Source organism: Monopterus albus, unplaced genomic scaffold, assembly GCF_001952655.1.
Source record: "Monopterus albus unplaced genomic scaffold, M_albus_1.0 scaffold15.1, whole genome shotgun sequence".
NCBI lineage: Eukaryota > Metazoa > Chordata > Actinopteri > Synbranchiformes > Synbranchidae > Monopterus > Monopterus albus.
This window is the reverse complement of record NW_018127895.1, coordinates 551,585-577,656: the sequence shown is the minus strand read 5'-3', so window position 1 is coordinate 577,656 and position 26,072 is coordinate 551,585. Positions and strand designations below refer to the sequence as shown.

At 42.1% G+C, this 26,072-nt stretch overlaps 1 protein-coding gene across 1 annotated transcript in view; it reads left to right on the top strand.

Annotated features, from left to right (window-relative positions):
• The window catches only part of bnc2 (basonuclin zinc finger protein 2), a 166,577-nt gene that overhangs the window by 49,679 nt on the left and 90,826 nt on the right, over positions 1-26,072 (top strand). Inside the window, 2 exon segments of the mRNA XM_020591748.1 lie at positions 18,860-19,198; positions 22,621-22,683. Coding sequence (XP_020447404.1) covers positions 18,860-19,198; positions 22,621-22,683 — 402 coding nt within the window.

Sequence of the window (26,072 nt, the reverse complement as noted above, 5' to 3'; positions counted from 1 at the left end):
ATGTTAACATTCTCACATTAGCCACATTAACGCTTTGAACCTCAAAAACCCACAGTCCATCTGCTATTTAAACTCCAGTAGAACCCAGTAAAGTTAAATTCATTTTTATGTAATTGACTATTTTGCTTTCCAAGTTCAAGGTTCTGCACTGCTCCAAGCTTTTGCACCTCATAAAGTGGCTGGACTGGTTTAAATGGCAAGACTGATTTCCTCTTTAAAAAGGCCTGATTTAAATGATCTCCCACTCTTCTCACCTGCTCCTTTCATCTGGAAGATTCTGTTACATTATCTTTCATTTCTTTTTGACACATGTGGTTACATATGGCTAATACTTTATGTTTTCTTCAGGGTGCGGAAATGCCCCTTTCAGATACATCGTTATTAATCGTGTGTGTGTGTGCGTGTGTGTGGGTGTCTATCTGTCACTGGGAGAGAGAGTCACAGTATGGTCAAGGAACCTGAAAATACATCCAACTACAGTCTGCACCATTCATCATGAGTGTTTGAGTCAGTCATATGGTAACTGAGTCACATATTAAGCTAGAGGATATTTAATACCATACTCAGTATATTGTACAGCACAGCAAATATATTAATTCACACCTGCTGGCATGAACAGTAACCACTACTGTAAACAACACAGGATGAGCTTAGTGCTGGTTGGACAGATGTTGGAAAGAATGTTTTAAAAGAGTGTTAAATTTAATACTGGCAGAGTTTCTCTATTACTCTAACTAATAATTGGTTACCAAAACTGACCCTAAGAAGCTACTGTATTTACCAAAGCCTATGAAACCACAACAAACATGCTGCCCTGGACTGCAGGTAGGCAAACGTGAATGGGTTGCCCTGAGACACTCAGAGAGTTGTTTCTTATTTGCTTATTTCTTACAGAAGCTGAATGAGGCATGTACAACACAGCACATGACTGAGATCTGGCAGGTGTGTGTTTGCTTTTCTGCACCTCTCGCCCAGTAACGCCCATCTCTGTGTATGTTCCCACAGATGATTTCCTTCATTGTACGCATTAGGCAGGTAACATGCTGATGTGACTCATTAGTTTTACCCTGAGCTTTGTTCGGTCACAAACCTCATGAAAACAGAATTCGGTGGTTAAACGCATGCAAATCTTTGGTGTACTTTTACATAACGTATGTTATTGTTTGTCTAATTCTTTGAATAGATTTTTAGGAATAAGTTTCTGCTTTTACAGTGCACTGCAAACTGTACGTGTGTGACCATGAGTCCTATATGGAAGCAATTACTGGCAGCAAAGGCCCTCAGACACCCACAGTGCCTCTCACTTTGGGCCAAAGGGAATGTATCACTCTCTCCCTTTCTCTCTCTTTGTCTGTCTGTATTTTTTACTCTCTCTCTCTTTCTCTACCTCTCTCTCTTCCCCCTCTCTCTCTGGGGTAAATTACTTCCGTATGAGCCCCAACAAAGGGGCAAGGTGAAACCCCATTCTCTTTTTTATTGGGAACAAAAACCACGGCCGTATTTTAATTCATATCACACTTGTCCAATTTGCGCAAACAAGCTCTGAAAAATACCAACACTAATTAGACTAAACCTAATGTGTGTGTATGTGTGTTCTTACTGTAAGTATGCTCCATGAAACAGAGGCCATCTCCAGTTCCATTACTGTACTCCCTTTGGGTGCAGCACTGCCTAGTTAGTATGCGCAGCTAGAGCCATATAGGATACGGGTTTTTGGGGGGTCCTTGCATCATGTGGTTTGAGTGGAGGCGAGCTGCTACGGTGGCCATTGTCTCTCATCTGTATCTACCAGTGTGTATGTGAGTGTGTATATGACTTGTTTTTGTAAAGGCACGCTTGTTTTTCAGGAGATCTTAATTCAAGTGAAAAAGTCCAGTACCTCAACCCTATCAAATTTAAGCTTTTAGCCCTGGAACTCTTGATCATTTGAAGGAGAAGGACCACACACAGACTTACTCTTTTCTTCTTTATTTCAGTGTTTCAGTTTACACATTTATCAGAGGTCAAAACGGGAATATGGAGTTGAAATACACTCCATACAGAATTCCTGTTTGATGATGCTGAAACACTGGGTTTTTATTTTTAGACAATGTTATTGAAATAAAGAAGAAAAGAGCAAGTCTGTGTGCGGTCTTACTCCTCCATATGATCAGGAGATCATAATTCAAAATTTAATGCTTGAAACAGCAAAAGAAACTAAATTGGGGCAAAGCATCTACTTAAAAAAAAATCCACGGATAAACTGGCAGCGAGCAGTGACAGGATTGCAGTTGTCAGGGTTTGGCAAACTATTGTCACCCCCTCTCTTGTTACAGTAAAGAAAAGTGCATTGGAGGAATATTGTCTGTGCTGCCAGCGGTCTTTCTTCCTTTGTCTGCGGCGACTGACAAGTCGGTATTTGCCATGTGTGTGTATTCCTCCAAACTGACTCTAAAGGAGATAAATAAGTTCAGACTAAATTGGCAGCTTGTGTCTAAAGTGATTATTCTTCCCTTAATGTCTCCTCATTGGAATGGGAGAAGACTTGGATTGCACAGAAATACCATGGGGTGTGGCAAGGCAGTCGTTTCCAACACAAAGAAGTGACGAGTGATGGCAGCCAGAGTTTACTTGTAAGGGTTTTTAAACACACACACCCACACACACACACAAATGCATATGCAGCATTCTCATATGCTAACCCTGTCCTCTTCAAACAGTTTGTCTCTCACTCCACACTCCTCCAAACTTGGACCGTGACAGGGTCTTACATTCCCTCCCGATGAGTCCTAGCGTGGCTAGTCAGCAGAAGGACCCCAGATTGTGCTGGCTCTGTCACCGCCTTCCTCGTTTGGGAGCGTGTCTGGGTCCTCCATCTCCGTAACCTTGGTTTGCCCCCTCTGTTTGTGAATTCCTGCCGCTCCAGTAGGACCACACTGTCCCCAGCAAAATGCATTCTGGCAGTGGGCAACTAGACAGATCGGTGGGAAAGTAAAGTGAAAGCGCAGATTGTCTTTCAGGCAGATAAATAAGGCATGATTGTAGTGTTGCACCTGAAAGTTGTTTAGTGAAGCTGACTGGACAAAAATGGACAAAAGGCTGAGAGCTGGAGCATGTCTGTTATTTGTAACACCCTGCTGGGTCAAGAGTCATGAATAAGTGACATTTCATAATGAGCGATCTGTCACAGTTTTAGATACACATGAGCTTGTCTTATCAGATCACCAGCTCCGATTTGATCCAGAGTTGTGATTGGATGCAATAGGTATGTTTTCAAAGCCTCCGATTTCATGCTGTAGTGATGTTTTGTGTCTGCCAACACCCAGACTGAAGTGTTTAGCCTTCACTGGTAGTTCTGCTGTCTAAGGAATTTCATAGACTTCAGTACTTTTTTAGTTTTGTCTCTCACTCTTGTTTATTTTACACACTTTTTCTCTCTTTCACTCCTTCTTGTTTAAAAGCACAGTTATTTGTGGTACAGCGCTGGGTAGTTTGTGGTTTTTAGAAGGGCTGTATTAGTGTGTAGTTTCTCACTATAATGATATAAGTGGCTTCCATGGCTTAAAATATCACATTACTTAAAATGGTATAAATATTGGTATCCTCTCAGTATTTTTCAAGGTCTAATTTCAATAGAGTCATGAGGTCTCATTTCAATAGAGTATATTCTATCAATATCAATTCTCCATTTAAAGGAGAACACCAGCAAGTTTACACATCAAAGTCTGTTGACAGGTCTTGGGGAGTACTACTGTATTTGTGAAAGAAAGAGGTACAAAGCCTTTAGTGACTCGAGAGGAAGCTGCGTGAAATCTGATGAACTGTCACGAGGGATGTCACTTCAGCTTCAGCTGGGGCTGAAAACTGCATTATTGAAAGTAAAAGCACTGCAGAGTGTGGGGTTAGAGAGAAGTGAACTTACCAGATCTCTGTATCCCACCTCCTCATCTCTGCTTCAGGCTAGTGACTCGAGGCCGCATTAACTGCTGCTCGTATAACACACCCAAAGCTCTGACCAAACTGTCTGTGGTTGAGTTGCAGTGGGTAGGTGCCAGATTTTGAGGAGGAAGAAGAATACACAGTTTTTCTTCCAGGCTGCTCATGTGAGTCCAGTAGTAGTAGAGTACTACTTTAAGGATATATGTCAACAGTTTTTAAACAGCTTATTCTGTAAATTGCTAATTTGTTAGTGTTAACTGTTTCTTACTGTTCATTTTTGGGCTGATTAGTTGGTTAATCAATTAGTTAACTGATTAACCTCTTAAGTCAATTTTTAAAAAGCTAATATTTGCACATTTCAACTTCTCACGTCAGGATTTGCTACTTTTTTCTGTTTTTTTTTTTTCATTATTAATGGAATATCTGTAGGTTTCGAACAAAATATTTGAAGACATTTGAAGTCATGTTGGGATCTGCCAAACTGTAAGCACTTCACACTGCTGTCAGAACATTTCCTTCCTTATTGCTAAGTCAGTTGTAGGTTAAAAAAATACGGATGCATTAATCAGTAATGAAAATAAATGCTAGCTTCTTTTCATTTTGGTAGTTTTTAAATCGTTTGTCTGTTCCACTGCCTGCCTGGCCGCCCACATCCGTGCTGATTCTTCTGTCTGTCTGTCTATTTGCTTGACGGTCCACTGTGTCACCGTAATGGCCACTGCTGAGCCAGCCACTTTCTAAATGACACCCTCCTCCACTCAATACAGCTGCCCTGCAGTTACGCACTCACTCCTCTCCCCTATTTTTCCTTCCCCTCTCCAGTCTTCACCACTTCCTTTCAAGCACAACAGTGACATCTTTCGCATCAGATTTCTCTTAATATTTTCCACTCAACATGCTTCTTGATGAAACAAACTCATCTTGTCCAACACACCCGCGCGTTCATACATCACATATCGGCGGCCGAATGACTGACTGACAGTGCACGACTGCAGCATCGTCTCCCTGCTGATAGCAACGCCCTCACCAACAGGATGGTTAGTTCATTAATCATTTATTCCTCTCGCACTTCTCTCTCTACCTTCTTTTATCTTTTCTCCCTCTTCACACCACATGCCTTTCTCTCATTTTAATCATCGTTATTGTGTGTGTGTGTGTGTGTGTGTGTGTGTGTTAGCAGCAGAGAGCGGAGCAGCATGTTTCTTCTATTGTCAGACAGAGCTGTACTAGAGAGGTATGGAAGCCAAATTGAGTTTGGCCTTAGTTTGACTACAGCAACCCTGCCAGACTAAATCCTGGATCAAAACACACTCATGATCGCTCTCATTCTCTCCACACATCAGCTCTCCAACCTCTGCATACCCCGGGTGCCACTTGGATTTAATGTAGTTCAAATGACTTTATTAGTTCTCAAAGGGAAAACGGTAGAACTTGTCACGACTATATGTTCTTCTTGGCTTGCCTTTGAATTTCTCTCTCCTCTGACCACATACACTCACAAACTTCCTCGTCAAAGTTCAGTGGTTAATCAGCCGAGGGTTCCAGCATCCTAAAAGATGGTGGTGGCAACATTTTGGCACTGGCAACTCATAACTGGATTGCTGTAATTATTCATTGGGAGAGTGATGCCTTCCAGGGGCTGAAGATTGATTAGGTTTGATATGCGACTTAGTGTAATCTGTCTTTGACCAGGGCTCCTGTCCAAATTGGCAGGAATAATACAAAGAGACAAAGTTATTTTTAAAGAGAGAGAAGAAACAAGTGAGCGAATGAAGATGAAGGTGGGTGGACAAAGGGAAAAGAGAAAGATTGAGGCATATCCTGTGTCATGTCTCTTGTGGCGCTCTTTGCCATACACAGACCATCAGTCTACAAACAGCAACAACAACAGGACAACTACCCTTTGTTTACAGTTGAGCATATGGCACCTCTTATTGTCATAGTTAGTGTTCTTTGTTAAAAGTATTGGTTTTGAAAGTACATTTAAGATATCTTTTTAATGCCTTGCTTGTTTTGTCAGACAGACCAGTGCGATCCTCAGTTGTCTCATTTTCCGCGACTAAAGTGTGTCTTCAGTTAATCCTCCAGTGTAACCATGGCAGAACTTAAAAGGCTCTGATTAGACTGTTGTGTCCCACAGGTTGGCTAGATATAAACTCGTGACACATTCGCAGTGCCCATACATACCCCGGAGACCTCTCTATGTGTTAATTAAAAGAGTCTCAACTGCAATTAGCAGGCTTTACAATGAGCATATCCACAGACAGACACATAAATGCGCACACATACACACACTGATACTAATACATTCAAACTGTGAGCACATTTATGGGCCCAAAACACTCTTTACAGTTGCTTAAGTATCACAATGACACTGCATCATGCTGTTGGGTCAAGTAGACTGTACTGTTCTAATACACACTAGTGATCATTTTAGCTGATGTTAAATACAGCAGCTCTGTGTAGTGGTGACCGACGGAATAAATTGCCAAATGTAAACTAAAACAGACTTGAAAATCAGTCAGTGGATGAGATAATTTCCTCTGATTTCAATGCAAACAAACTTATTTAAAATAATTTCTAAAATAATGTTTGATTTTCTTGATATTAATGTAGGTAATAGCAGAGGTAAAAGCAAAATAACCAGGTGTAATGTCCCAGTAGACGCTGTCACATTCCCACGATGGTAATGAGAAATATTTCCATTGTGATATTGTGAAATTACAAATATCGTTACATCACTACTAAAAGTTGTAGGACTTGTTAAAGGGCTAGTTCACCCAGATTACAAAATTTAAAAAGATCCATTACATTTTTCTTATTTACTTATAGTGTATAATTCATGATTTCTTCAACAGAGTGAAGGCTAATAGAATGAAATACAGTGTCATGGTTGCTCCATGGACTTCACTATGAACAATTTGTACTGGAGTAACATATACTGGGAATTGGGATCCTATAAGGATTATTTAGAGAGCTGGTGGAGGCAGACTGAGGATGTCAGTTCATTTGGCCACTTGTGAAATCCTGCTGCAACCCCACCAACTAAGACCTTAGTGGCTGTGTTCCTCTCCCTGTTAGATCTAAACATAGAACCTGGGTCCATGGTGACCAAATGGCCCATCATCCCATCACCTTATGAACCAAATTAGACCAAAACTCTCCTAGTGTGTTCCAGCCTTGTCTACAGGAAATCAAGGCTGGGTTGAACTTAAGTGAATGAGGTCCGACTCTGGCACATTCTTGCCAGGGAGCTGGTGGCAAGAGCAAGCCCCCCCGGAGCTTGTCAGAGGTTGGGGGAATACACACACATAGACAGACACACATACACAGGTGCAAATAGCAACTTGCTGATGTTCACACAGGGGCACAAACTCACAGTGAATAGGTGCTGTCAACTCTGTGGCAATGATGGCTGGCCACTCCACTCCCATATTTACTTATTTATTGGCTGCGATGACAGGGCCACTCACTCTCAAAAAGCCTCCCAGGCTCCATGATGTCCCTCTAAGCAGTAGCTTAAAAATTTTAAAAGCCCCAGGCTTGGTTTGATGATTTTGATGTGAGTTAGCGCGTAGTCGAGTTGTCGGGTGCATTCAGGGGGCTAACTGTTCTAATGCGTTTACCCCCTTGTCTTGCGAGTGTCTGTCTGTGTGTTGTGTGTGAAAGCTAAGCGAAGTGTCACTTAATAATTTAGTTGCCGGTTTCGTCCCCTTCACCATCCATCCATCCATTCACAGCCCTTTATGTCTTGGCCTCTGGGAATGTGGCAGCCATTCCTCAGCCTCTCAGGGAGTGATAGAACGAGCAGAGACAGGTGACAGAATCTGGTTGTGCTGCTGTGTGAGGACAAAGTGAGAACGACCGACTGCGAGAGAAACAGAGGCAGACAGCACAGAGAATATAAACGCTCGCAAAGAGAGAAGAATTACAGAATCTCAAGGAGATTTATGAGCAACTGGAAGATAATGAACAGCCAACACTTTTTTTATTTAAATTATTACAAGCACGCCCATTCTGTCATTAAGTCCTATGAGTCTTATGTAATAAAGCAATGCAACGCAAGATGTAATATGTGCCTATGCCTTACACTATATATGCACACACACTTACACAGCTGGGTTTCTGACCCCTGTGCATGCCAGATGTAGACAGGAGATGTTTCCTCTCTCTCATCACTGTTTTCAGACTAATAGGCTCTTGTTCTGTGTGGAAGTGGTTCTAAGGTCAGGGCCTGCATGCCAAATCTGTGGCTGGGGTTGTAATAATCAAATAATGTGAGTTGGCCGTGTGTAAGAATGTGTGTTAATACACAAGAGCTTTCAGCAAAGCCTCCCAATACCAGTGGCCTTCTATACACTTTAATTTGACTTGATGTTCACCCCCCCCCATAACTGAAACCTGATGGGAGAATAATAATAATCATGTCTTCTTATTGTTTGTCCTCTTTCTACATTCACTATGCTAGTATTCAATTACAAGAGGTTTGGATGAGGGAAGAGCAGTGATGGGCATTTACAACCTCTCCACAAGTTCACTGGAAGAAAGAAGGACTAAAATGACTTTTTAATGTGTCGAGTGTTTGGTTGGCTCAGACAACATATGAAACTAAAAAAAAAAAAATTTTACTTTTGAAGCTACACTTTTTACTCTTCCTTTCTTCATATTCAGTTGAAAAAAGAATGAGGATGAAGAAGAAAGAGAAGGAAGGATGTGATGGGGGTGAAAATTGAATGCAAACTTTTTTCATGATTGAAATTGCCCTTCCTCTGAAGTGAAGTCCCAAACCAAAACTTTATTTCTTGTTTGCTAAATGGTTTTAGCACCACTGGATGATTTATGTGACATTTATTTGGGAGTGTTTGTTGTGTTGTTAGCAGTTATATTCCTTGTCATGTTTGTGTCATAAATAAAGACTCCATGGCTAATGTACCCCACGTGTTTTTGGTTCCCACTTCCCTATCAGTTTAGCATTTGTTTTTGAGGAGGATTCAGATGGGACACAGCTCTTTTGGACTGTGGTTCAGCTTTTGTGAGGTCACTGAATTTTTATTTTCTATATCAAAAACAGTTGTGCACTTGCCTGTTACTCACAAATGTTAACTGACAACGTGCGATTCCTATTTCTTCACTACCTCACCGCTGAGCACATGCACAGCTGGAAACCAATGACCTCTCTCAATACACATTTACACACAGCCATAGCAGGACAGGAAGCATCAGATTGATAAATCCCCATTTTGTTGGGTTTTTAAGTCAAAAGAAATTAATTCATTCATAAAAGCTGAATATAAGATGATTATGATTATATGATGACTCTGCCTTTTTCCAGCAACTGTTTTTTGGAAAAATATCTGATCAAACTAGACCTGAGATACTATTAGTCCAAGGAGATCCTCATCCTTGAAGTCTTGTTTTTACTGTTTTTCAAAGAAGCGAAACATGAAACACTTCCCTGTGTATGGCTCCGTCTCATACTCTGCACTCTACTGTCACACTCCTGGAATGGCTGAAATCATTTTTTCAGGCTCTTGACAGATAGTCCAGCCTCTCTCTCTCTTTTTTTGCAGTAAAGACATTGGGAGATGTGGTGAACTCGTTTTTACTTGTCAGGACTTTATTTCCTCAGTGGCAGAAAATCACTTTTCACAAACTGTCAGAAGCTCTTGTAGGTTAAACTGGACTACTTACTGTCAATACTTTCAGGGGTGACTAACTCTAAAAGACACAGTAAACACACTTGAAAAATTCAGTGGCCTATAATCAACATTTTATAAATAATATTTCAAGTGATAATAATAATGTGCTCATAGTGATGAACCTAAAGGAAACTGATGTTTTGTAGCATCTTCTAGCTCACTGAGCGGCTGTCTGGCCTGCTTGTTCGTTTCACTTTTGCTGATCTCATAGCATCATTTTTGGCTGCAGTAGGAACTTTAAAAACTGTATGCCATTTTCCCAGCACCAAACAGCACACAGACATGGTTAGCAATTAGCTGGTGAACACAGCAGAACATTGTGCAGCTGAAAAGTCAGAAATTTCCCTCAGGAGTGGTGGAGACCAAAAACAGAGCTAAAACAGAGTGAGTATTGGACTAATAGTCAACAGGTGGACACACTGTATGTACAACTCCAAACAAATGCTTATGTTTCTCTGTAACTGCTTGATGTATAAAAAAGCAACTGTTTGCTAACAAGCTTGCCATATCAACTTAAAATTTGATGTATTCACAGCTTTTTTCTACTGCCCCCAAGTGGCCAAAAGGGTGGAAGCAGTAGGAGCCGTTGTATTGGTACTCTCTAGATACACAGACACACAGACAGACAGACAGACAGATACTTTATTAATCCCCAAGGGGAAAATCTGTTTTGGACATCCGTTTACACAATACTACAACAATGGAATACATAGTTGTCTATATGCTGGGGTTTTCCTTTTTGAACCCCTACAATAACTGAATCATACTTTTTCTGAAGCTATATTTTTTGTCAGTGTTTGTCCCACCACATCAAGTAGCAATCCTCAAGCAAACAGTTATGGAGATCACTGTAAGAGCCACTGATATTATTCTTTTTTATATGAACCTCAGCAAGGTGAAAAAGTGCATCAACAATTGCCAAAGGGAGCAGGAAGCTAAAAGAGGTAAAACTATATTAGTTATGTCAGAAGGGGAAAAAAGTCTTAGGGCTGTTAGAGGCAAAGGGTAAAAACAGGCTAAGGAGAGATGGAGAGATGGGAAGTTAGCAGGGAGGAGAGAAGAGAATGAAGACATTGTAGGAAAGGACTTTGACAAACTCTCAGTGTGAGGTTCAGTGGAGACTGGGTCGGTGGAGGTGTGGGGTAGGGGTGTACAATGGGGGCGCTGGCAGGGTTGCTACAGCAGCGTTCCGGATGGGCAGGCGGTCTCCTCTCAGGGGGTGAGGGGGGACGTGGGGCTGTCAGGGAGCCTGGCAGGTAGAGACACAACGCCCTGTGACTCCGGAGGGGAGCACGGGTCAGTGAGAGACGACAGGAGTGAGGGGATGGAGGCAGCAAAGGGGTGAGGTGGAGGCCTGTCTGATGAGGTGAGAAGAGGGAGAGTAGAGGAGGAGGGAGACGTGAAGGAAGTAAATGAGGGCAGAGGAGGAGAAAAACTAGAAATGATTAGAAGAGAATTATCCAAGTGTGAGTGAGTCCAGAGAAAGTGGGAAGCAGAAGAATGAGTTCAGGGTGTCCTGAAAAAACCACCGTAAAATGCTATGAAACCACCACCGTCATTAGACAAGTGATGGAACTCTACCTCTTATGCTTCTGTTTCTTCTTCTCCTCCTTCTAAAGGCAGAGACACACCAAGCCAATGTGACAGAAGTAGCAGCGAAGAAGGCCGACTGTTGCGTCACCTCATGTTAGCTTTGTCCTGGCTAGTCGGGTTGAAAAGTGACACTTGAATGTACCACACAGACTACAACCAACGACCAGCTAGTATGTACGTCCTGCACCTGCGTGACAGAAATAACTCCCCCTACCAGCAGGTGGCAGTGTCTGTATTCACCATTCAGAAAGGGATGTGGAAGAAGAAAGGAGGTTGTTGAGGTGAAAAATAAGGAAAACTGCACTAAACGGGTTAAACCACAGATACTACATCAACAGGCTGAAGGTGCTTTCCCAAACCATTCTTTTCTTGTGCCCTGATTCAATAAGCTCAACAGCCAATCAGAGTGATCTCTGTCTCACCAAAGAGGCCCAATGGACAGATGCCCAGGTGAGGGACACACCCGAGAAAGACGAACCCTGACCGACGCTCACCGACAGCTCGATGGTGGCCGACGGTCAGCTTGGTGTGTCTCTGCCCTAAGGCTTCTTCTCCTCCTTCTTCCTTTTCTCACACAATATCCCCACACCTCTTAACACATGTATGCTTTCCATGATCTAACATACTTTTTGTAAATGTGCAGAAAGAAGAGCAGCAAATAATCCTAGAAAGCAGATGACTATGATGTTATAGGCTACACCAAACGTGTGACTACATCAATAATGCAATAGTAAGATGAATGTGTGTGTGTGTGTAGTGTGCTGTAAAGGAAACACATGGAGTACTTCACATATCATGTGTCATTATGTCATGAATTACCAAACAGGCATTAGCAGATTCCACCGCTGAACTTTCACCATTCTATGTTATGACAAATACAGCTGAAAATTATAAATAACTCACTGGACTCGAAAGAGACACTTCACCTTTTCTTACTCTTGTGTTTTCATAAAGAGGCACTTTTTAGCAGAGGCCAGATTGTAGTGATCAGTGACACAGAAAATCATGTGGCTCTCTCTCATTCCTCTCAGACCTTTCGGTGCCCTCATCCTTCTCTCTTTACATCTTTCTCCAAGTCTCTCTCTGCCGTAACCACAAGCGGAAGGTTGTTCCTGTTGTGTCATATGATGCCTTGTGGCCCTGTAGCAGTAGTAGCAGAACAGTGACAGTTCTTTCCCTGTGCCATCTGATCGACACACTGTTCCTTGTCACATGCACACATGCTGCCTCTTTGTGTATGTGTGTGTGAGAGGATCCTTGTATGATCATAGATCAGGTCACTGACAGTAGCAGCCCTCAGCCATGTGCTCCTGCACAAAGGCTGCACTCACTCATATGGTGGAAATGCCACTTCCCACCAGTATTAATAAACCACAATTATTATCATCTTCTTTATTTAAATAATCTAACCCAAAATAGACAAAAATCTCAACAATTTAATCTGGAAAAAGAATTTGGATGACAGAACAGCTGACAGGATGAACTCTAAATGTTTCTTTCACGTGACAACCTGAAGTGAACCCGTGTTCTTTCCCTTCGAGAAGCAAAGAGACGCTCATCAGCCTTCTTCTACTGGCCTCAATCAGTTTGTTTCTGTGGCACATAATCACCATCACTGTGCAAATTATGCTGTTCCACTCCCTCTGCTTCTGTCCTTCGTTTGCCCTTGTTTTATTGTGTAAAAGGCCAATTTGAGTTTGATTTTGCTCAGCTGTGATTTCATTCCATGAAAAATTATCTCCCTAAAAAAAAAGAAAGAAAACAAAACAAAACAATAACACAGCAGGCAAACATCACAACTATGACTTTTTGATAACCTCTGCATCTGTTTTGTACTCACTGATGCTTCCTTGTACAGGTTTTCTCACTTTGCACAGAAAATGAAAAGCGAGGTACTCTGCCTCTCAAGACTTAAGAGCATAGAAAGGAGAATTGGTTCTCTTGAGAATGTTCTAACAATTCAGTGTCGCACCCAATTTCTGAGCTATTTGACCCATTAGATGCCAGTGTTCGGGAAACAAACAGGCCCCGCTGAGAGGCTTGATGGGTATAATAATGTGGACTGATGGAGGGCACCTTCTGAAAAACAGTAGTTTATGGTCAAAAGACAAAAAGCACTATAAGTGGTCAAGAATATTTTAAGTCTCACATAGTCTCAGCGTGCACTTATTTTACTCTCTTTTACCTGATGTGCTCTATAGGCTTTAGCTTGTTAATATCCATCCATCCATTATCTATACCGCTTATCTTGAAGATGGTTGCAGGGAGCTGGAGCCAATCCCAGCCGACACTGGGCGAGAGACGGGGTACACCCTGGACAGGTCGCCAGTCTATCACAGGGCTGATAGAGACAGACAAACACACACACCCACACTCACTGCTATGGACAATTTAGAATCTCCAATCAACTTAAGCTGCATGTCTTTGGACTGTTGGAGGAAGCCAGAGTACTCAGTCAGAACCCATGCAAAACATACAAACAGAGCACAGAAAGGCTCCAGGTCGGCCGGGGCTCAAACCTGGAACCTCCTTACTGTGAGGCAACACTGTTAACCACTGCGTCACCATGCTGCCCATCTTATTAATGTTTTTAAAATAAAATAAAATAAAATCCCTCTTCACCACTGATATTCTGTAGGTCTAAATACAATTTGTAAGCAGTTGGAATCCTACTTATACCTTACTACAGCCATCCACACCAATTAGAGAAAAAGTAATACACTGCATTACCACTGTAAATGGTATTATGTATAAACTTAACAATAGTACTTCAATGTTTTACAGCCATTATGCACGGAGAACAGGTTGCACTGTCATACTGTACAGTGGTAAAGAGTAATTGTACTTAAGTTCAATTCTGAGGTATCTGTAATTTACTTATTTTCATTTTCTGCTACTTTATACTTCAATAGATTTCAGAGAAAAACATTGTACTTTGACTCACTATATTTATTTGATAACTTTAGTTACTTTTCATAATGAGGTTTATAAAACAACATGCAGTATTATTGATCCTTGGTGTAAAATTCACAAGATAGCCAGCAGTATTTCAAACTTTAAACATATAAGGTAGTTAAATCAGCTCCACCTTTACCAGCTGCAACATTAAATGAGATGTGCATGCATCAATAATTATAATTGGATAATATGATGTACATCAATATAAACTGTGCCATTTTGCATAATGAGTACTTTTACTTTTGGTACTTTCTGAGTATTTTCACACTGTGGTATTGCCACTTTTACTTAAGTAACCAATCTGAGCACTCCGTCCACCACTGGTGCTGTACACAGTACACAGAATAATTGTATTGTACTATAAAATCCTAAACCATGCTTACTGTCCTGTCTGTTTGCTGAATACAAACAGAAGGAAGATATGACTGAATAGATATAACAATCAATTCATCGATTTCACTAAGTTTGCTGCCAAAGCATGTGAAAACATTATATGACCTGTGAATACATGCATCTACAGTATGTTTTTTAAAATATATATTTTAAATGGTATCAGTGTGAACAGCAGGACCAGGCGCAGGGAAGGTCAGAGGTCATCAGACCTTCTCTGTCTGCTAATGACCACATATTTTAAGGGTTGCTAAGCTTATATATGCTAATACTTGGAGCCCTTTTCATAAAACCGATTTGCAAGTACTGCTTGCACACACATCACATTTGGCAACAGCATCACACTTCTCATGAGACTGTAACTCATAAAGTGCAGATAAATGTGTCCTTTCTTGTTGACTTTTTTACATATTTGCTCTGACTAGAAAAAACTTGTTGATCAACTGAACTATTCCTGAAACAGCTGACAGAGTGTGACTAAATGTACTTTTGACATTTCTAGTGGCTACAAAGCCATAAACAAGGCAAAGGATGGTATTAGTTAAAATATAATTAATTTGCTAAGATATTCCTACAAAATAATACAGTTATTCCTGGAAACATAGGCTTTGTTCTGTAACGCTTCACTGTTAACCATAGTAGGACTGTACCCCAGACTGGGTCAGTGGGGGATAAGGGTGCTGTGGCAGCGCTTTAACCTCATGCACAGGATTGTATTGATCCATACAAGCCTCAGTGACTGTTGCTACAGAGCAGGCTGCACTCTGTCACATGAGGCTCTCCCTGTCACCAGTCAGTGGCAGTTAAAGAAAGAATACAATACATCACACACTAGTGTCCCACACGCAGTCATCAGTCTCTGGGCTAACGCTGCCACCAGTTCTGCCCTCTCCTCCTGCCTCAACCACCCTCGCTCCCCACTACACCCCCTCTTTATGCTCTCCCTCTTTCTCTACCTCACTTTTCCTCTAATGAGTTGCAACACTGATAACGAGCCTGATGATCTTCCATTGATTCGGCTATCACTTGCTTGTCTGGTAATTGATCCGTAGCTGAGCCTCTAGTTAATTATATGGGCTTCGACATGGACCCCGGCCCTGAGGGGAATTCTCAAGTCCTGCACAATAATAGTTTTAATAAAGGAGCCTTAGGATCTCCTACATCTTTCTTCGCTGCCCTTTCCTGTTTCCTTTGATTCTTCATCTTTCTATTTCCTTTCCTTCCCTGTTTCCCCTCCAAATTTCTCCTTCTCCATATTTTTACTTCTGTCTCTTTTTCGTTTCCTCTGGCATCATGGCCATTACCATGGCCAAGGAAGGGAAAAGGGGGAAAAGAGAGGGAGCTGGAGCAATATTGGCAGAGTCCACTCCTCCCTCCCACAAATAACAGCCATTAACCAGCCAGGTCAGAAGCTGAGCCACCAGCTTGACTTGAAACACTGAGTGCCACTCGAAAAACCCACAGACCAGCACATTTACAGACGAGAGAAGGAGAGCGAGACAGAGAGCTGGGAAGCAAAAAGGAACCTCTGCTGCTAAATTGTCACTTAATATAATTAGCCTAAGCCTCATGCATTACCTTTTCAGTAAGTTGTTAAGAGCGAAGCTGGCGGTACATGAACAGAGGGTGACACATTATGCCTTTTACAACAAGGCTGCTTGAGGCTTTTGATAAGATGCAGGCCACTATATGCAAAAGATAAATGAAGAAAGGATTAAAAAGGGAAAGGAGGAGTAGTAAAAGACAGAAAAAAGTGAGGTAAATAGTGCCATCTGATCGACACAAAAAATCACAAAAGAAAACCAAAAGATAAAGATGTAGGCAGCGATGGAGAAAGGAGTGCAGATGTAAACAGAATTTGAGGCAAAATTGCACATTTTAAAAGTGGTAAGACACACAATGCACACTTTTCTCTCAGCTACACAAAATGTCTTGTACATAACAATAACAACTGGTGTGATAATCTCAGCAAAGGTTAACAGTACACTGCCATAAGTACATCGTACAAAAGGCTTTTAACAGACAACCAAGCAGCTTTCTAGAGCAATTTACCACAAAATCTGAAGTGACTTTATATATCAGAAGCCATTTAGTGTAGCTGAGAAGAGAAGTTCTCCTCCTGTCCCCCTCTCTTTTGTTCCTCTGCAGTGCTAAGATCACGGTGACATCTCCCTCTCGCTGCGGACTGAGGCACCTGGTATGTCATTTCTCTAATGATGGTGGAGTGAAAAGACAGGGTGGAGAAGAGGAGATGGGAGATTTAAAGGGAAGACGAGAAGGAGGGGAAGGTGGAGATGGAGGGGGGGATGTCTTTATTGTTTGAGACATGTCCTGTGCTGTGTCAAAGGAAGCATAGATCTCCTTCCAATCTTTTTTTTTTTATTCTCCTGTGTGTCTCTTCCTCCACGTCTGCCTCCCCTTTACACCTCCATCCCTCATTTTATCCCCTTATCTTTGCTGCTGTGGGGACCAATTTGGCTAAAATGGAACCTCAGTGGGTGAATATCAAAGGTGGTAGATTTTTATAGTGATAAAACAAGTCTACTGATATTTTTTCGTTTGTTTGTTTGTTTGTTTGTTTGACAGCCGCCCTACAAATCAGCAACAAAACCATTTTCAGCTGTGTTAAAAAAAAAATCTCTCCATAGAATATACTCAATTTCATTGTTTTAAATTAAAGAAGCAAATAATTGATAACAGTCTGCAACAGTGATGCTTTTCTTCAGGCTCAATAGAAACAGAGCACTTTGTGTGTGTGTGTGTGTGTGTGTGTGTGTGGTGGGACTGTCCCACAGGGGAACTAAGTTGCTCTGAGACGTGCCGGTTGCTCGCAGCGCAAATTGTAATAAAGCAGGGGGACAAATGCTCCCTCCCCCCTTCTCCTGCTCTGCGATGGCGCTTGCCCCCACCTTCCTGCCCCTAGCAGGGGAGGAGGGTGTGTGTGTGTGTGTGTGTCTGTATGTGAGGAAAAGTGTCATTGAGCATCTCAGAGTGGAGCAGCACAGTTGACTCAGTTGAGCCTGCACCGACCAGACACACTCACTCGCTGTCCTCTTACATACAGACACTCAGAGAGCCACCACCTCTCTCTCCCACTCTCACTCTCCCTCACACACACACACACACCTACACACACACAGACACACACAGGCTCAGGCGTTCAGTTCAGTTTCTCAGCGGCTGCGCCGGAGTACAGAGGAGTCAGAGAGAGAGAAGCAGGGAGAGAGGAAAAGAGAGAGGACAGGCGGTGGCACGGACGTCGAGAGAGGGACACGATCACAGAGAGAGAGAAAGAGAGAGAGAAAAGGAGAGAGAGAGAGGAGCGGGAGGCAGGGAGAGCTGGATAGTTGGTGGCTCACTCCCACACCTCGTCTTCACTTTGCTGGGACAGACACAGAATTGATGGTAAGAGACATTCATGCAATTTATTGGCTCAGCTGTTTACTTTGTATGGGACTTTTCTGTGTTTGGAAAATTGGACTTTTTGAGATTTTTGAAGGTTTTATTTGCTTGATGTTCATATTTTATGCGAAACCGTTTATTTACTTTACATTTAATTGTCTGCTGTTTCTGGTTAACAACGTAGTACACACATTTGATTTTCATTTCTTTAAGACTTGTTACATTATATACAAATATTTTCATTACACAGAATTACACTTATTTGCTTTTATGCGTGCATGTGCTGAGTGTGCTGATGCAGCTCCCAGGTTAACTTTTACTTTCCTACTATTTTACTTTAGAGCACTGTGTCAGTTTTTAAATGTGTGTATGCATGCATGCTGTAAACATTTTCCTTTGCGTGTTTGTGTCCAAGTACAAAATGACTGACAGATGGATTAAAGCAAAACCTGAGGCCACAAGCAACATTATGTGTCCTTCCTCACTAAATCCCATAACCTCCTCATTTTGGTTTCACTTTACTCACATTTTCATCAGTCCCCCGTCTCACCTCCATCATTCTCCTCATCTCCAGTGCTCCGCTCATCTTGCCCTGTCCGAGACGAGGCCCCTGAGGAAAATCACCGCAAGCCCTCTTTTCTCTCTCTTCACCAGAATTAACTCCACATGCACTCTTTTGCCATCAGAGCTGCCAAGAAACCTCACACACATAGGCTACATCAACTCCCTCATCTCTCCTCTCTCTGCTGTCCTCCTCGAGAAGCAGGACCCACGTGAGATGAAAAAAGGCAGCACGACCCCAGAAGAACCCACCTTCACTGACTTTTTTCTTCTCTCCTCCTTCACACTCCCACATCCCTCCTGCCCTCCCTCCCTGTCTCTCCCTCTCTCTGTCTAAGTCCAAGAAGGCAGAGTTGGATGTGAGAAGCAGTGAGTGTGACACAGTCCCACCAGAGCCCAGCACAGACCCACAGCCACCCAGGTCACCTCCAGCTAAAGCTAACGGACCCAACAGCACCACTGGCGTTTGCACGAGCCACCCCTCCAGCAGCCACAGCGGCAGCGGCAACAGAAGCGGTCTGGGTGGCATTAGTATCGTTAGCAGCAGCGCTGAGGGAGCAGGCGAAAGCTCCATGCAGTTCAGCACCAGACCGCCTAGTGCTGAGCAGCCAGGCTTCATGGGGACATGGCAGCAGCAGAGCACTGACAGCAACCTCCTCTACAGAATGTCCCAGCAGGTACGTCAGCTCAGCCTCACTCCCTCATCCTCTCCATCTCTGCCTCCTCTCACCTTCCTTCCTTCTAGATTTTCATTCTGTAACCAAACTTTTATTTTTCTGTCTCTTGGTGTGTTTAGATGCTACAGTGATTTTCACATTTGGTCTGTGTGTGTAAAGAAAAGAGTGTTTGTGTGTCAGTAGGTGTGTGTGTGTGTGTGTGTGTGTGTGTGTGTGTGTGTAATTTAGGGGATGAGGTGGTTGTGGCAAGTGTATTGTTTGTCATATTTCAAATTAAGAAACCTCACTTGCAACTGCATTTCTATAACTGTTTTCCAATTTTGGAATTAATTCGATTTGATGTTTGTGTGTGACTTTATGTTGTTGTTTCCATTTGTGTAGTTTCTGTTCATGTTCCCTTTAATTTTACACATTTAATACATGCCATTTTCCTCTATATAACTACAGTACACTAGCATATTTGGTGTATTTGTAAAAACACATTTTAATGCAAAATTTGCAGACTATCAGATTAACATGTATTTGATGGGTCGTCTCCTGTCCGGATTTGTTACATACGTCTCTGTAATCGGTGTGTGAGCGGTGTGGAGTTGAAAAGCGAGCAACAGCAGTGTTTTGGTAACCTCGGTGCTGATAAAGACTCGGTAAGGGGCAACCCTCAGGGACCGGCTAATTGACTTCATGTGGCCGAGGCAGGAAGCCCCTTGTGCGGCTGCAGGACAGCAGAGGAGCCATGAATGAGCACAGGCTCGCCTGGAAAAGTAGCGATGAGAACAGGTCGCCTGCACCGCCTGAGGAAGGGCCATATCCTCCCGACATTTCTCACGTTATCCTGGATGCTATATTGAATTTCTTCCATGTTTTGTATCTTTTTTCTTTCCAAAACTACCCTCGAAGTTAGAGAGCAGAGAGTTGTTTTTAGAGACGACGGGGGTTTTTTTTTTTTCGTTTGGTCGGCTAAAAACCGAAGGAGTGAAGAGTGCAAGTCGACTTTCGTGCAGGCGCATATGTGTGTTTGTATGTGCGCGTCCGTTCTCGCGCACCTGTGTGAGGGGGAGACAGTAAAGACAGAAGATGTTTGTGAGGTTGCAGTTAATCATAGCGGGACTTGCAGGCTCTCCGTACCATGCACATGCTGGTGCGCGCTCAGCCAGGCCACAGCAGTTCTTGCGCAACAGCTGTGCTGTCTTGTAAATAATTAGGAACTTGTGTCACCTTGCCGGCCCGTGATTACAGCCCATTTAGTTTAGTGTGTTTAATACCTCCAAAGTCTAATGTAGTCAAAACATATCGGTGTAACTTTGGGAATATTATCCTTCATTTTAACGCAACTTTTCCGACATTGCTTTGTGTTTCTTAATGAGAAATGCCCCAATTTCTGCATTTCTCTTTGCCTAATCTACCAAAAGATTATGTGTTCACGCCCAAATGAACTGCATCGCTGCGCATCAACGCATTTCTACAAGTCCATTTAATTTCTTTTTCCTAAAAAAACCGGTCCTAAAACCTACTGATAATTGATTTGGAAGAGACTGGTGCATTGAATTCTGAGAGGATACAGCTCCTCTTCTCTCCTCCTCTCCCCGTATGAAGCAGGTGGATGGGCCCCTGCGCTCAGGATCTGTTGGGACCCCACGTTTGCATCCCCACTCCTTTTTACAAATGCGCACCGTTGTTTCAATATAATCAGCTGTGGGACTCGCTGTTATTTATCCTTGCTCGCACTACTTAGAAGACATCTTCCCATGTTTAGTAGGCATGACATAAATTCTCCTAAGGAAGCCTGTTCCTTGACAGACTCGCTTTATTGGAATCTAACCGATAATGACTTTGTGTTTGTGGAGGCTGGCGCACCCTGGAGTGTTAGAGGAAAGAAATGCGTTATGGGCTTGTGTTTCAAAATCTCCCCTCTCTCCCTTAAAGATCAACTAGGTGACACGAGGGATGCGGTATTTTATCGTTGTTAGGCCAAATTATATTTCCGTCTGATCGATAGAGACGCAACACACTTCTGCGCAGTGCGTTCAGGACAAACACGGCTGTGGTGAGATGCAGGGCATCACCAAGCCACACATTTGGTAATGCCTTTGAAATTCTTTGTAAGCCACACTTGACAACAGGACTTAAGAAATGAGATAAATATCAGTTTGACATGAATGTATCAATTTCTTTCCACGTTTTAAACGACATGGTTTATAGCAGGTGTCTGGGCATCTCGGTGCAAGACGCCAGTGACCGATGACTGTAAACAAAGTAAAGCAAACATTTTAATTATGTTATTATGAAACAGGACATCTGATATTAAACCTTTTTTTTGGTGTTTTCTAGCACAATCAAGCCATAGAAAGCAGCACCTGCCTCTTTCACTGTAAAATCACCTAATTAAAACATATGGCAATTTGAAAAGAAATGTTTCCTCAGAATTTCCCGATTTCCTTTTTGATTTACGCCTTTATTATTTATGCTTTTCACTGAATATTTCGGCTGTAATTGCCAAATATTTCATAATTAATAAATGAGTTTATTACTATAATCAGATGTTCTGAAGGAAATGAAACGTTCCACATCTAAATACGAGGTGGCGTTGTTACAAATTAGAGAAACAAATCAAAAAATAAAGGGGAATTCAATATTTTTTCTATCAGTTTTAACTTCGGTGTTAAAAATTCATAGGCCTATTGATCTTCATGCAGTCGCTTTGATTATCCTGTTTCTCCAAACGAACGAAATTAACAACATTTGGCGAGCCAGACATTTCTCTTTGCATCTAACTTGTAAATTACACCTTTCAAAACAGGCCTTAGTCTTTGAAGAAACTATTAAAATCTCATAGCAGCAGACTCATAACCTTCATAATCCACGCAAGTGTCAACGGGAAACAGCACAAACGCCAGGAAATTTAAATGAAATCAATGGAATTGATTCAATAAATAGCTCACTGCCTGTTTTCTCAGCTTTCTAATGTTCAGAGAGTGGCGCACATTTTTACAAAACACTGCAAGAAAGAAAGTTTATAGTTGTTCTTATGAAGGAATAATACACACACATTAATTAGGGGTTGAGTTATTTCCCAGGCATTAGGTTGTGATAATATCTGGAGCCTAAACTGCCCGCTGCTTCTGACGCATGACTAGGAATATTGACCCTTGCAAGTTAAACCCCCTCAGTTAAGTGATTCTAAGAGCCTAATTGGTTCATCAGGGATAATTCTTCTATAGTACAGAAGCCACAGGCCTCGTCTTTTTCTACCTCCTCAGCTTCAAGTCAGTGGAATGTGGGAACAACTCACGCATCACCTCAACCTGAGGATCTGATGGTGCCACCCAGGCTTACAGCAGAGCTAGGAGGGAAAGAAAGAAATCCGTGTGTGTCTTCGATCTAAAACTCTCTCTAAAATAGCCTCTTCCTTTTCTTTTTGCAAGGGTGCTGTAACGCGGCTTCCTTTGAAGTGCGACAGGTCGACTATGGGCCGAGACCTGGAAGAGGTACAGTGGCATCACAGCTTGTGTCTCAGCACTGCTTCACCTCACACAGAGACTCTGAGCTCCACATGGAATACACGTGTTAGCATGTCCAGGATAAATTAGGAATCAGTAGAAATCAATCATAATAATGCACATTTTCTTAGAATTTTGTCTTTACATTCTTTAAGTTGCACATGCATTTTTCTAGATTGCAATATTTTTCTTTGGACTTTGAAATCAAAGCCCCAGCTCTAAGTCTGCATTTCCTCACGTCATTCAGTTACAAATGTAAGAGCCAGGGAGCTTAAATATAATTCAACTAAAAAGCAGTAAAAGGATATGCTAAAATCGATATTTATATTTACTAAAAATATTTTTATTTCCTAAATAAAAAGTAGAAGAGTGCACTGATTCACTCAGGATCTTTTTTTAAATTTTATTTTCAAATAATTAAATAGCATACTGGCATTTTGTCACTGATAATATTAGCTTTATAGTAAAACAACAACAACAAAACACCCACCCTAAATATCGACTCTAAATTTCCAGTCCAGTTCTTCTATTTCCATTTATTCTAACATTTATTAACGTTTCCCTGGGATCAATGTTACAGTTATATTTGTTGATTTTTTCCTTATTTCACATATTTCTGCGCCGCCTACACAGTCCTGCCTGTTTAAGTTAAACCCCTGAAAGTGAATGCTGGTCGTTCAGAGGGGATGAATAAAATGCTCCGCTTTCCTTTGTCTGAGTGAAGAAATGGGATTGATATAATCTTTAGTGCAGATCGCACAACATGCTAATCTGCCTGTTAACACACAGATACAGCAGAGAGTGTGTGTGTGCGTGCACATTGTTCTGCACTGCATGTCACATATGTGGTGCATATGAATTGCTTCTTACTGTTGTGTGGGACCGGGAGGCAGTGATTTGGTGCACATGTGTAGAGTTATCCATAGTGAGTGAATGTGTGTGTCGTTACACTCAACTGTTATTATTTCCATGTCTGTCTTTGATGGGTCGTTGCACACAGAGCATATGGATGCCTATATGTACACGTATCTGGTGTCAAGTGTGTGCGTGTGTTCTGACACTAAAGTTTATGTGTGTGCATGTGTGTGTTAAAGCCTTCTTGTCTGTGCTTTACCATTTATTTTTCTGAGTGGGCAGCTAAATACTTATATGCCAGTTGTGCGAGTGTGGATGTGTGTGAGAGTGCAGTTTTGTGAGTGTGTGTCCTCTCTCTCTCTCTCTGTGTGTGTATGTACGTCTGTGTGTCGGCTCGGGCTCCATGTGTATGCGGGTGCGAGGTGAAGTGTCTCTTGACTGGCCCTGGCTGGAGAGCTGGAGGAGAGCAGAGGTGAAAGAGGAGATTTGCAGAAAAGACACGCACCACTTCCCCCATTACTACTTTTTCTTTTTCTCCCTCTTCTTCTACATCTCTGTCTCTCACTGCTCTCACTCTTTTCCTTCCTCTTATTTCTTTACACTTCAATCCCCCCCTTTCTCTCATCTCCACTAGCTTTCCTACTTAAAACTCTGTCTTCACTACCAGTCCTCTGGATGCTAAAACAAATCGGTTTTATTCTGCAGCTACTCTCTTTGGGGCTCTTGAGATTGAACTTGTGTAACAGAGGACCATGTTGGGTGTCAATTATAATAAGACACAATGACAACTGTTTGAAGGAGCCCAATGTTTCTTTGAGAGGGGAAAGTGATAGGGTGTGTCTCTCCGTTAGCGCTTGATCTAGCAACTGATTACAGAAGGTTTAGAGCCACAAACAGACCTCACTGAGAGCGTGTGCCCCTAAATGTAAAGCTGTGCTCTGCTCTTATATGGTTTAATGCCATTACTGCAATGCTACTGGCCAGTTCAGTAATGGCATTCATTCAGTGGGCATCTCTCTCAGTCTTTGTCCATATGCACCCATCATGATGTGAGTGTTTCCTGAAGGCAGCGTTATTTCTGCAGGAGAGAGCTCAGCAGTGTAAGAGGAAGAGTTAATAGGAAGGTGGCTACAGCTGCTTACTACATACACTTGTGTGTGCACACTATTAAGAGCCAATCTAGTTTAGCGGAGTAGGAGGATGCACAAGGTCCCATTCATGCTGTGGTCCCAACTATATTTACCCAGGCGCCAACCAGGGAGATATGACGTCCGCAACATTTTCACTTGAAACGGGTTTCAAATGCCTTTTTATATCTTCTATTTATAATTGTTTCACCAAGTATGTCCTTAAATTTTTATTGAAATCTGAAGAGACATTAATGTAATATGTTGTCCTGTTAGTGCATTTCATAAATTAGATTGTGTTATGCACTGAAGATCTTTAAGTGAATACAATCAATATTTGTGATTCTAATTCCATTTGTGGTATATTATAATACCATAAACCCACCAACAGGACTCTTCATTCTATTATTTGCATGGTCTTGCTCCTCCAAAAGTTTTTCGCCCCTCCTATTCCCTGGGTCATACAGTAACCTTTGTAGCTGTGCACTAATGCCCTGCAGGACCAGTGTTATGGGTAAGCACTGACCCTGACTCTGTGTACAAGACCCAGGGCAACCAGCGATCAATAAGCATCAAGTGAACATCAATCACAAGCTCATGTCAGCTGATTCCTGTTCCTGTCCTGAGGAGATGGCCGCCTCACAGTGAATGCCAGAATAATGGAAAGGATACAGAACGATGCAGAGATGCTCTCGGGAAAGTCAAATAGGGTTTGTTTATCATACAATATGCCTTTCAGGGGCCGCGTACTAAGCATTTAGTATATGTCGCCATATGTTCTCTTATCAGGGGGCTGGGTGGTGAGTTTTCCCAGGGACTTCTTTCAGTGTGGTTGTGTTTTTAAAAACAGAAACAAATACAATATTGAATTCATTATTTATTTTATGTAAAACATTTTTGATACACACTGCGCCGAGTGTGTGTCCTCTCTACCAGTAATCTAATTACTGATTCAGTTTAAATAAATCTAGTGTGCGTCAAATTAAGATGGGACTAAGTAAAGTCAGTCACGTGTGTGGCACGTGAACAGATCATAACTACAGTGGGAAAATGATATATAATATTACAATCAGAAGAAATATGATTCAGATTAGATGGGAGTGGGAATTTTCTGTTGATATGACTGCAGTACTTCCTATGCTACCCTACTTCAGTTTTCAGTTTCTTTCCTGTGAAGCCCGGAAAAAGAGGTCCATTAGATACGAGTCTTTGTGTGGTTTCCTGTAGAAAGAAGAATTCACCGGTATGAAGAGGAAGTGTGTGTTTGAAGGGCCAGTCGCTCAGGATGTCACCACCCTGCGACTGGCTAATGAGGGGGGACATAAGCACAGTGCCAGGGCAGCAACACACACAGACACACACACACACACACTGTGACATGGCAGGAACGCATGA